The sequence below is a fragment of the Orcinus orca genome, chromosome 9, assembly GCF_937001465.1.
Source record: "Orcinus orca chromosome 9, mOrcOrc1.1, whole genome shotgun sequence".
Lineage (NCBI taxonomy): Eukaryota > Metazoa > Chordata > Mammalia > Artiodactyla > Delphinidae > Orcinus > Orcinus orca.
This window is the reverse complement of record NC_064567.1, coordinates 69662866-69674983: the sequence shown is the minus strand read 5'-3', so window position 1 is coordinate 69674983 and position 12118 is coordinate 69662866. Positions and strand designations below refer to the sequence as shown.

General features: G+C 35.2%; 1 protein-coding gene across 1 annotated transcript in view; it reads right to left on the bottom strand.

The window, feature by feature from the left end:
* Window positions 1–985: 985 nt before the first annotated feature.
* Window positions 986–12118, bottom strand: part of AHR (aryl hydrocarbon receptor) — a 50809-nt gene continuing 39676 nt past the window's right edge. The window contains exons 8-11 of the mRNA XM_004263467.4: window positions 11510–11619; window positions 10748–10889; window positions 8112–9360; window positions 986–5519 (exon numbers count right to left, since the gene is read on the bottom strand). Coding sequence (XP_004263515.1) covers window positions 5385–5519; window positions 8112–9360; window positions 10748–10889; window positions 11510–11619 — 1636 coding nt within the window. The 3' untranslated portion in view covers window positions 986–5384. The remainder of the gene's footprint in view (window positions 5520–8111; window positions 9361–10747; window positions 10890–11509; window positions 11620–12118) is intronic.

The window sequence follows — 12118 nt, the reverse complement described above, 5'->3', positions numbered from 1 at the left end:
TTTACATAAAAGTTGTGAAGATAACAGACTTTCTTTCTTCCCTTCATCCGTCTTCCTCTAAACTTAACCTCTTCCATAACCGTGGTACATTGGTAAAGCTAGGAAATGACAGTGGTACAGTACTATTAACTAAACGTGACTCGGCTTTCTTCAGTCGTTCCACTAATGCCTCTTTTCTATTGCAGAACGCAATCCCACATACCCTGTTGTACTTTGTATTTCGTTGTCATGCCTCCTTAGTCTCCTCCGACCTGTGACGTCTCAACATCTGTTTTTCTTGACCTTAACACTTTAAAGAATACTCCCAGGAATCTTGTGGAATGTCTCTCAATTGGGGTTTCTCTGACATTTTCTGATGAGTAGACTAGGGCTATGTGTGTTGGAGAAAATACCACAGAGCAGAAGTGTGCTGATCATATAGCATCATATCTGTGAGAACACCACAACATAATTGATGTCAAACTCGATCTCTTGGTTAAAGGGGTGCTTGCCAGATTTCTACAATACAAACATTTTTTCCCCTTTCTCTACTGTATTCAGCAAGAGGCTGAGTTTAGCCCACACTCAAGGGGAGGGGTATTAAGCTCCATCTATTGGAAGGCATAGTTACCTATATTTGTGATTTTCCTGTAAGGAAGGTTTGCCCCCTCGTCCCCATTTATTTATTTCTTCAATCATTTATTCATACCAGGATGGACTCACGGATATTTTATTCTTTGGGTTGTAATCCAATACTATTATTTTTTTGCTCAAATTCTTCGTTTTGGCAACTGGGAACTGTTTTTACATAAATTATTTATTGAATCCTGTGAGGTGCCTATTACTGTTATCCTTATTTTGTAGAAACGGAAACTCAGGCTCAGAGAGTAAGAAACCTTCCCAATGATTCACATCATGTGTGTGTTGAGGCCAGGTGTCTTCAGAGTCTGTGTGCTTAGCTTTGCTGTGCTGCTCTTAGAGGGAAAGGATGCTCGACGCAAGTCAATCAGAGATAAGGTGTCTTTATTTCACCCTTTTTCAGAGGTGAGATCACAGATTTTGAGGGGATTCATCATAAAGGTAGTAGTTGCAGAATGGATGAGCTTCCAAAGGGTCAGTATGTAGAGAAAGAAACACACATGGTGGTCAGAACTAAGCCTGTTGCCAGGTGGGAGGAGAGGACAGTAGCTATCAAAGGCAAATGAGGGAATAAACAGGATGCAGGACAGCTAATGTCATAGAACCTAAGGGAGGAAGAAAGTTCATAGAGGGTGCAGGGCCGTAGAGAATCAGCCTATGGTAAGATGGAAGTTAAGTGAACATCATCAAAGCAGCGTAATGGGAAGAAAACAAGATTTCAGGAGACCAACATTATTTTAGAGAAAGGAGGCAAAGAAGTAATTTAATAAGAAAAGGGATGCAGAATCAAGTAATTTTTCTTGTTCCTGGGATAGAGGATGACCTGTACACAGGGGTGCCCATAGGAGAGAGAAAAGACTCTGGAAGAGGGAGACGGAGTAGCTGAGTGTATGAAAACTGGAAAGGAAGGGTGCTTGTTTTGTTTTTTTTTTTATTGAAGTAGAGTTGATTTACAGTGTTGTGTTCATTTCTGCTGTACAGCAAAGTCATTCAGTTAAATATAAATACACACGTTCTTTTTTACATTCTTATTCATTATGCTTTATCATAGGATACTGAATACAGTTCTCTGTGCTGTATAGTAGGGCCTTGTTGTTTATCCATTCCAAATACATTAGCTTACATCTGCTACCCCCAACCTCTGATGTAGAGAACAGACTTGTGGTTGCCAAGGGGGAGGTGGGGGGAGGGATGGAGGGGCAGGTTGTGGTTAGGGAGAGTGTCCATCTTGGAGGCCGGGGAGCTTCTCCTTCTCCCATGTTGGAGGTTGGCCTAAGAGCAGAGGACAGTGGTATTGTGGAGGTCAAAGTACAGACACACTTAGGATGTGCTGTGGGGTTTTGATGGTTTCAGTCGTATTAGTGCAACTGGAAGCATGGTCCTCTGCGGACATTGGGATAAAACTTGAGACATTCCCTAGTCTTGTGAGTAGCTAACATCCCTGGTCAGTGTTTGACAGGCTTGGTGACAAGGGGGCAAGTTGCAGTCATTCATGCTGATGAAATCATTTGACTGAAAGTGGAGATCAGAAATATTATCTGGATTTTTCTTGACTCTTTCAGATCAGACAGTTGAAACTGAATATATTGTGCACGTAGGCAAAAGACAGTGTTAGTCTTTCTTAAATATTCAGAATTAAGTATGATGCTAATTGGCTATGTTTTTATCGACTTGTTGAGAAAAATACCTAATGATTAAGAATCAATGTAAAATTAATGTAAAAAATTGTTACTAGAATGAAAACTTTTCCCCAGGAACTTCTTTTCAACTCTAACTGCAGAATTCTTGGTGAGTGTTTAATAGTTATGAATTTAACACCAAAGGCTTAACATGCCATTTATATTTGTTAGAGGTGTAAGTTTGGGCAATACCTTTTCTAATCTAAGCATAGAACAGAACACGGGTTGTTTAAATTTTTGTCATAAATATTCTTAAAATATTGGCTATTAAAATGGAATGTTGGATTTTAATCTGAGATACAAAACAAATACCACTAGACTATACTACTGATAATACAAGGTTTAAAACAACATCCATTTCAGAAGCATTTTAACCTATGAAGTTATTTGAAGTGTGTTTTTTTTTTATATTCCTGTCAAGGCCAAAATATCCAGGGACAGAACTTTATAAGAAGTTTATGAATTATTGACTTAACCTATCCTTAAATATGAATTATTGACTTAACCTATCCTTAAATATTGAAGACTGCTTTCATCTAATATAATTATAACACTATACTTTAAGTACTCACTTCCTTTATATGGACCAGAAAGAAGAATTTGCCTTAAAACATATTATTCATACTTGGTGATTATTTTATTACCATATATATTATTGTGTACAATTTTTTGATAATGAAGGATATTTATTACAAATCATATTTTAAACAAAAATGTATTCATGGCATATGTAAGCATTAACATCTTGAAGGAGAGAATACCCATGAAAACATTTACCTCAAATTTAGTAATACTGAAAAACACTAGTTTGAGCATAGCAATGATTGAAAGCTATATAATACATTGGAACACTGGTAAATCTTCAGGTACTGTAGGAACAACCTGGCATAGGAAAAAGATCAAATGAGGCACATCACATCCTCAGAAGTGCACATCATCTAAAAATAAATCCCTCAATACAGCAGTACACAAACCATTCTTCCTTTGTTTGGCACTTAGCAGTACAGACAAAGGTGTATTTGGTTTAATGTGATTTTATTATTCTTAGATAAATTTTAGTTACTTTTATAGATAAAAATATACAATATTGCTTTAAGTTTTTTAAATTTTATAAGTGTATACTTGATTGTCATTATATTCACAATTTAAAAAGCCTATTTTTTCCCCCACTAAACCATTCAGTAACATGTGGAAGAGACTAACAAAAATGGTTTATATGAAGACTTTTAATGAAAGGTTTAAATGTGAAAATGGAATATTAATCTGGATCACTGGTCTAAATCTTTAGTGATACCTCATGCTGGAAACAAATTATGAAATGTTTTAGACAAATTTATTATTTTCAACTCTTAAATTGATTCTACACGTTCAAAATTTTGTCTGAAAATGCATAAAACTGATGTAGATAGTTTGTCTGAAGTCACTTTTATATACATTAATTTACTAAAAAAATAAAAACAAAAACATGTATTTTAATACTACATTTCAGTGTGGGATTCCATCACGTTTTTATATAATATGTGCAAAACGTGTCTGTGCCTTTCCAGATGTCATATTTAAATAAAAGAAAGGCAGATGGTGGCACTTTTAAGTCACCTGAGGATGGTTAAATTAATAGCCTGATTAATTTGCCTTATTGATAATAGAGGTCATCATATCATAGAAACAACCTAATACTTGAAGTTAAGAGAACTGCATGATTGTCTTTTTCTTAATACCAACTTTTGAAAGAAGTTGGATTCATTATTTGCTATCTTAAAAAGACACACTGATAAAATATGTTAAGACCCAAACAAATTTTTTACGTGCATATATAAGGTATGCACTATCTTTAAATGAAAGAAAATATTTTACAAATAATTTTGTTCATTATAAACTATACAATGCACCATTCTTTTCACTCATACCAATACTTTGCACCAAACATTGCTATATTCAATCTTAACACTCCTCAAATATGAGAAAAACAGTTTCCACTATACTAAGAAGTGAAATTTATAGTGAACATATTCCAACATCTTAAAGGATCACAGATCTACAACAGTTTTTAAAGAATTTATATATATTGAAATGGGTGCTTTACTTATTAAAGAGCTAAAAGTAAAGCTGCGTCTCTTCATTTTAAGTTAAATGCTGTAGCATTTAACAGCAGATTCTTTACACTGCAACATTCAACTATTAAGGTGGAGATCTTAGTAAAGCTAAATGGTGGTATATCTCTTACTTCTGAAAACTGTTGAAATTTTAGTGCTGCTGTCTTATTTATATGATAATTAAAAAATAATTTGGAAAGACATCTTCCCTTTCAAAATCTTTCAACATAAGGCACACGGCAACATTAAAGTCTAGAAACAACGAGATTAAATAATTAACTTTTCAACCATTTTTTGCCCTTTACCTGAAGAAAGTGGGTGAGTAGCGCAGTTAAAACATGCCTAGATTAATAAAAATGACTGAATTTAAGAAACACTGATAATATTTGTGTGCAGAATGTTATTAATTTTAAAAAGAGAAAGTATATTTTATATAAAACATACTCCTACAGTGTTATAGGTAGAAAAAATTGTGAGGCACTTACATTACCAAGGAAGGAGGAGAGCACTGAGATTATCTTTTTATAAAAGCACCAAACCACTCATTTTAACATCTGAGATAAAAGCAGAAGCTACAAATAAAAGAAAAGAGTTCATACTTGGTACGCTAGTAAGAATGTTGAAGTTCAAAACTCGAAGTATTTCATTTTATTCTGACAGAAATAATTCCAACAGAGAAAGAGTTCTTATTTAAAAGTGTCATAATGTCCCCCTGAATAAGTTTTGTATATTCTGTGGTATCTCAGAATACTATAAAGTGTAGATTACTTCACTCCTCTGTGGCAGCATACTTTCTATTTTAATGATGGTAATATATGTAATTAACTCCTCTTATAAAATCATTAAAATTTGGTTTGGAAAAACAGTGAGAACTACATATATCAATGCCTCCACGTGAACTTGCTAACATCCAACAATGACAGTTTTATTACTCCCTAATAATGTTTCACAAACGAATTTACTCAAAAAACCAAGATGAAAAGTGGGCTTGGAATTACAGGAATCCACTGGATGTCAAGTCAGAGAAAGGTCTGGCTTCTGACGGGTGAAGATGGGTGGTAGGCTGAGTGTTATTTATGCTGTTTAATTCAGCTGGATAGGTTTCATTTAAGACTCCTCCGTTCTGAAACTGAAAACAAACAAAAATTGCAATGCAACTTATTAGAACAGATCCTTCGTATATCTTAAGCCGTTAGATGTATGAAAATGTATTTTTAAAATCTTTGTCCTAGGCTTCCATGGTGGCGCAGTGGTTGGGAGTCCGCCTGCCGATGCAGGGGACGCGGGCTCGTGCCCCGGTCCAGGAGGATCCCACATGCAGCGGAGCGGCTGGGCCCGTGAGCCATGGCCGCTGAGCCTGTGCGTCCGGAGCCCGTGCTCCGCGGCGGGAGAGGCCACAACAGTGAGAGCCCATAGTACCGCAGGAAAAAAAAAAAAAAAAAAAAAAAACTTTGTCCTGCACGTTGTTAAACTTCAAATTCCTTTCCTGCTGTTAAATTTTAAATCATTCAGTGAAGACATACTGAACATACACTCTGTATTAGTTGCGTTTACAGCCTTTTGGTTTCTCTATTACATGGTATGGATGAATAATATCATTGTCTCACTGCAGATTTGGCATTCCATACACTGAGAGAGTACTTGATCAGTGAACTGCCTTTGGTTTGGATAGGAACTGATGGATCAGAGAGTACCAATCGTGAATCACAGTAACTGTACTCTCTGTCATAAGTAAGTTTGTTTTGACCAGATTTTATCTAAAAGTTCTAGGTACCGATGAATTAATTACATTGAAGATCACTACACTGAACTACAGATAACCTAGAACCTTCTCAAAGGAGGTAAGTTTTGATTTGCAAGAGGTTTCTTAACATCTTACACCACGGGTGTATGATTGCTAGAACCAAGTTTTTTAATTCATAACATGCTTTACTACTAAAATTACTGTCCTAATTATGGAAATAAGTTACCAAAGTAAAATACTTGCTCTTGCCGTGTAACAATGAAATTAGGCTGATTTCCATAACTGCTACTGAGAAAAAGGAGAGATGACAGAGATACCTAGTTCTGTAGGATTTTTACAGATTAGAGAGCCTTTTGTATTTTAGAATATAGTTAGTGAAAGTAACATTATAATCATACCCTTAATTGCTCTGAATGACATCTACCTTTCTGAAGCCTATGTAATATTAGGTTTCAGTAATCAAAACAGACTGCTTCTAAACTTCGTCGAGTTTTCAAAAGGAATATAGTAAGTGCCCAGAGAATGGTAGGTTTTGAATAAATTACTCTCATCAGTCATAATACAATGCACATCAGCAATTCTCTAAATATACTGCCTACAGCAGTGCTGTCCACCAGAATATAATGTGAGCCACAGATGGAATTTTAATTTTCTTTAGTTTTTATAACTCCTAGGGGGAATATATAGGTCTAGAATTCTTATCATTCATAAAGAAGTAATACAAAACAGTGGGGGAAGAAAATACTGTAAGGAACTCATGCTAATGCAGGCCCTGTTCAAAATGTAATTTTACATAATTAACTTGTACAGTAAACTGTACAGAAGTTACCTACCCAGGCTTACTTCACAGCAGTGTCGTGAGATAGACTGTAACCAATTGTTAAATAACTGAAGGAAGTCAGGAATGAGGATAAGAAAAACTTTCACAGCCATTTTCTATGAATAAGCTCATATATAATCAGACAAACCTCATATATAATCAGACAAAACCACGTGTATAAAAAGGCCAGAAAAAAACAATTAGTGAAAAAGAGTCAAGTAACATTTATAAACTATTATAATACATAGTCTTATAACCAGGATTCGCTTCAAAACTAAACTTAAATATACGGTAAAATGAACTAAATATTTTCTAATGGAAAAGCATAAATGCAAACATGATGTATTCCTGGGTGGCCGAAGAGAGCAGCAATCATCAGCAAGCACTTTTTGGTTTTTTTTAAGTTTCCACGATGCTAGAAGGGTTAGAATGACACATTTAAACGAAGACAAAGCATCCAGCTTGAGTCCCCTGATAGAAAGCCAGCTGAGATACCCTTTTTTTTTTTTTAAAGAATGCCAGGGAAAAAAACTATTCTACCTTAAAGGATAAAATGAGGATCTGGCAGGTCACAGAGAGCGACTGCCAGAGAACACCAAGGAACCCAAGCACTGAATTCCAGAGATCATCTAGGACAAAAGCATTTGAAGGAAGCACAACTATATTGATTTTTAACCCAATTTCAACAGAAATAGAGCCAATATTAAATAATAACTTTAAATAGAGTATAATCGATAAAAATATTGAATCACTATGTTGTACACCTGAAAGTAATTGTAAATCAATTATATGTCAGCAAAAAAATTGAGCTCTGAAGAAAATATTTTTAAAAATTTAAAAGGCCGTATTTTTAAAAATCAAGATTATTCTAAATAATATACTTTTAACTAATTTCACCTGGTTGTCACTTAAGGCCATGTTGCTTTTTTCCTTGATTTCTTTCTCCTTTCAGGTAACTATGATATACTTGTATTACTAACATATTAAAAAAGTACTGGCTTATAAAAAAAGAGATAAAATTTAAAATGCTCTCTCACATGAATGCTACAGATAATAGATTAAAATCAGTCACTGAGGTAGAAAATTTATAACTTGGTTCGATTTATAATGTACGAAGAATCACCTAAAGGGTTTATTCAGTTTAATAAAACTCTTACCTTGTTTAAAAATGCCTGCGGGCCTGGCATTGTTGGGTTGTACTGCATCTGAGCCACATGGCTGTGCTGAGCTTCCGGCTGGCACTGGTACATTGACACAGCCCCGGCGTAACATGTCTGAGGAGTTAATATGGCTGACTGTGGATTGAGTCCGTGCCTTTGGCTTTGAGGAACTTGTAAACATGTGACAAAGTCTTCTAAATTAGAAGAAGTTGTAGGGTATGGGGCTGGTTCAAAATCCCCAATGGGAAAGTCTAACTGTGTACCCTTAGAATGTGGCGGCAACACAGACTGACCACAGGGAATAAAGTTCTGTGCGTAAGGCATAGTATCAATCTCAGATTTGTAGGGCAACTCTTGACTGGTCCCAGGTACGTCTGAAAAGACATTGTACTGCTGTAAGTCTTGCTGAGGACAATTAAAAGGCACGGATCGGTTCGAGTTCCAGTTTGCGAACATGCCATTAACTTGCATATGCTGCATTTTCTGACACAGCTGTTGCTGCTGCTCCACTGCTCTGTGCTTCTGATGCTGCTGTAGCTGCTCTTGCTGTTCTAACTGGAGGTGCTCCTGTACCATGCAGCTTGGGTTCAGAGCCATGGACTGTTGCTGATGGTAACCTGAACACCCCAAGGCAGACTTATTTAAAGAGTCTTCGACGTAGGTCAGAATTTCATCTGTTAAGTCAATATCTCTGAAGTCTTCTTCACCAGAAAAGTCAGTTCTGAAAAATTCCTCATTCTGTTGCATGTGTTTGATATCTTCAAAATCGATGCCTAGGTGTTTCATAATGCTGTACAAGTCACTATTTCTATTATCTGGAAAGAGCTCTGCGTGATCTCCAGAGAGGGTTGGGTTCATTTCCTGAGACTGGCCAATCTGCTCGTGTTTCAGGATATTGTCACTTCCCATTGGTGCGACATTGTTTTGCCAATTACTGCACTCATTCTGAGAGTCATTGAAAAAGTTTCTTTCGAAAGGTGTACTACTTGAAGCAGGATAGAGATAAATAGATTCATCTTGTTGCATCATGGCATTCAGGAGGGAACTGGGATTGAGGGAATCCTTACTTAGAGTTGCCTTGGTAGCAGAATCTTTTCCACCAGCACCATTTTTAGTCCTTATTGGTAAGGGATCCATTATGGGAGGAAAAGGGTTGGTTACCTCATATAAAACAGCTTCTCCAGTGGTAAACATAAAAGGCAACTTCAGATTTCGTTTTCGTAAATGCTCTGTTCCTTCTTCATCTCTAAAATTGTGCACAAGAAAGTTGGCGTATGTTAAGGAGAGTCGCATCATAAACATTTCAAAATAAGAAATTTTAGAAAAGAAAAAATAATAGCAAGCAAAATACACTGTAGTTGAGTTTCATAGCAGGGAACATGAACTTTGAGAGAAATCTTTCTGATGATAAGTACTTAAAATTGTTTTTCAGACAAATTTAATTTAGAATTTGTCCAAAAACTTAATAATACAGTCATTAATTTCACACTCAGGTTCCATCCCTACCTGAAAAATGGATTACAAATGGAATAAAGATCCAAATGTAAAAATGAGGCTCGTTGAAATAAAATATAAAACCCAGAAGCTCTAAAGGAAGATTGACATATGAAAATTAAAAATGTTTGCATGGGGAAGGAATTCATAAATCAAGGCATGGAGAAAAAAATGTCATAGTTATAGGTTCATATGTACTACACAGAGTATATATATGTAAAATTTAATATCCATATTAGGTAAAGAGCTCCAATGGATCTCATAACCTCTTAATAACTAATAGAACAAGCAAACAAAAATATCAAATGTATAAAAACATTCTTCCATTCTTATAAACAAATTTTCCCATGGGAATTGATAACTGATTTCTAAACTATTTATATAGAAATGTAAAGAGCCAAGATTATCTTGAAAGAGAACAAAAGTTCTGAACAAACGAGATGGCGGGCATACATCAAGATATCAAGGCATATTAAGGTACAGAATAGTTAAGACAATGTGTTTTGGTCTAAAAATAGACAACCAGACCAATGGAACCCCAGATACAATCCCCTGATTGAAATGCAGTGCAGTGGGGAAAAGATGGTCTTTTCAAAAAACCATCTCTCCAATAAATGTTACTAGTCAGCTAGATATCCATATAAGGGAAAAGAATAATCTTGATCCTTACCCTCATAAACCACATACAAAAATCATTTCGCCAGACTGGAGAAAACATTTGCAATACAAATATCTGACAAACTACTCACTTCGAGAATATATGAGAAACTTAAAAATCACTGCCTGCTTATTAGCAAACACGCTAAACAAAGCACTGTTATGTTTTTATTTTATTTGACAGATGGGCTGGCTTTTCATCTTTCCTTCATATACCCAGGATAAACCCTTGGAGTTTTCTTTGATTATTCTCTTTCTGTAGCTCTACATACACAGTTGTTCAAGAAAGTCTGTTAACTCTGTTTTCTCAATGTCCTTACCCTATGCCGCCTTCTTTCTGTACATATTACCTTTCAATTTTTATTTCCAGTGTAAATTCTCTTAAAATTTATTTTTAGGTTTTCATGAAGGAGAATTTATAAACCAAAGTGTTATTAAAATAAAAAACCAAAACATGAAATGTTCTAGGTCTTTGTACTTACGTTAGAGGTCTCTGAGTTGCAATGATATAATCTGGTCTTCCGTTCTTATAAACTAAGCGTGCATTCGACTGCACCCAAGTCCATCGATTGTCTTTCGTAAGAAGCCTGAACACTATCATGCCACTCTCTCCAGTCTTAATCACTGAAACAAAAAAGAATTAAATTATCAAATCCAAAATCAACACAATAATCTCTGTAATATTTCTAGATGTAATTCACATATCACCAAAGATGATAACTATATTGATGACTTTTAAGCACAGTATATTAAAATGTATCAAAATACTTCTTCAGCATTGCTATTTTTTCCTGTTTCATACTAAATTTATTATTTAAATGGTTCAAGGAAAGAGTAAGTCAGACAATTCTCGTAACATGTGAAAAGAGAGTATAGAGTTTGGAGGGAAAATTGTTTTCGTTTTAAAAATAAGGGAACATTTATATATATGTATATATTTTACTATACAATTTTAAAGCATAATCTCTATTAACATAAATTTTAGAATTAAAAATGATGCCATTAAAAAAACTCCTGAGCAAAAACGTGGGCAAAACGGTCATTTTCAGAGTAATTAAACTACTTAATTCCTGTGTGGCAGCTAATGAACAGAGAGTGTAACTCAGGCTAAGCATAATTGTGGGATACTAAGGAGAAGTTTATCCAAATAGTTTCCTTAAACACATTACATTAGTAATAATTTGAAACACGTACTAGAGCGTAAGCTGCTTTCACAGCCAAGCTCATGAGAAACTACAACTTACTCCGGATATGGTACTCAGCACAGTAAAGCATATCAGCAGCATGAATAAACTGATATCCTGATCCTCTCATGCATAGCTCTGCTTCACTATAGCCTAAAACAATTCTTCCTCTGTTTAAAAGAAAGGCAAAATAAAAGAATGCAATTAAAATTTAACAAAAATGAAGTCGCCAACATCAGTTCACTAGTTATATGCTAGTTTCTGTACTACGTTGACATTCAGAATTTCACACTAGCAGGTAGAAACACACACAGTTCTGTAACTGCTCTCTTTTGCTTATGGTTGCAAATTTCACTTTTAGACTGTTTTCTTCTCCTGAATAAAGACCATGAAAATTATTGCTAAAGATCAGTCTAACAGAGTAGATTATATAGGTGAAACACCAGTCTAACAGAGTAGATTATATAGGTGAAACACAAAATCTCTAATTAAATTCTAGAATACCTATACTACATTTTGAGGGGCAGGGTTTCTCCAACCTGTCTGCATCCGCGTTATTAGGAAGGAGAAAAGTAGCAACATGCTTTGGTTACTAAACTTCTAGGGCTAAAAGTCAAAGTTTGTATAATTTAAAAATGTGAAACAAGCCAACAATAAATGTCATCAGGA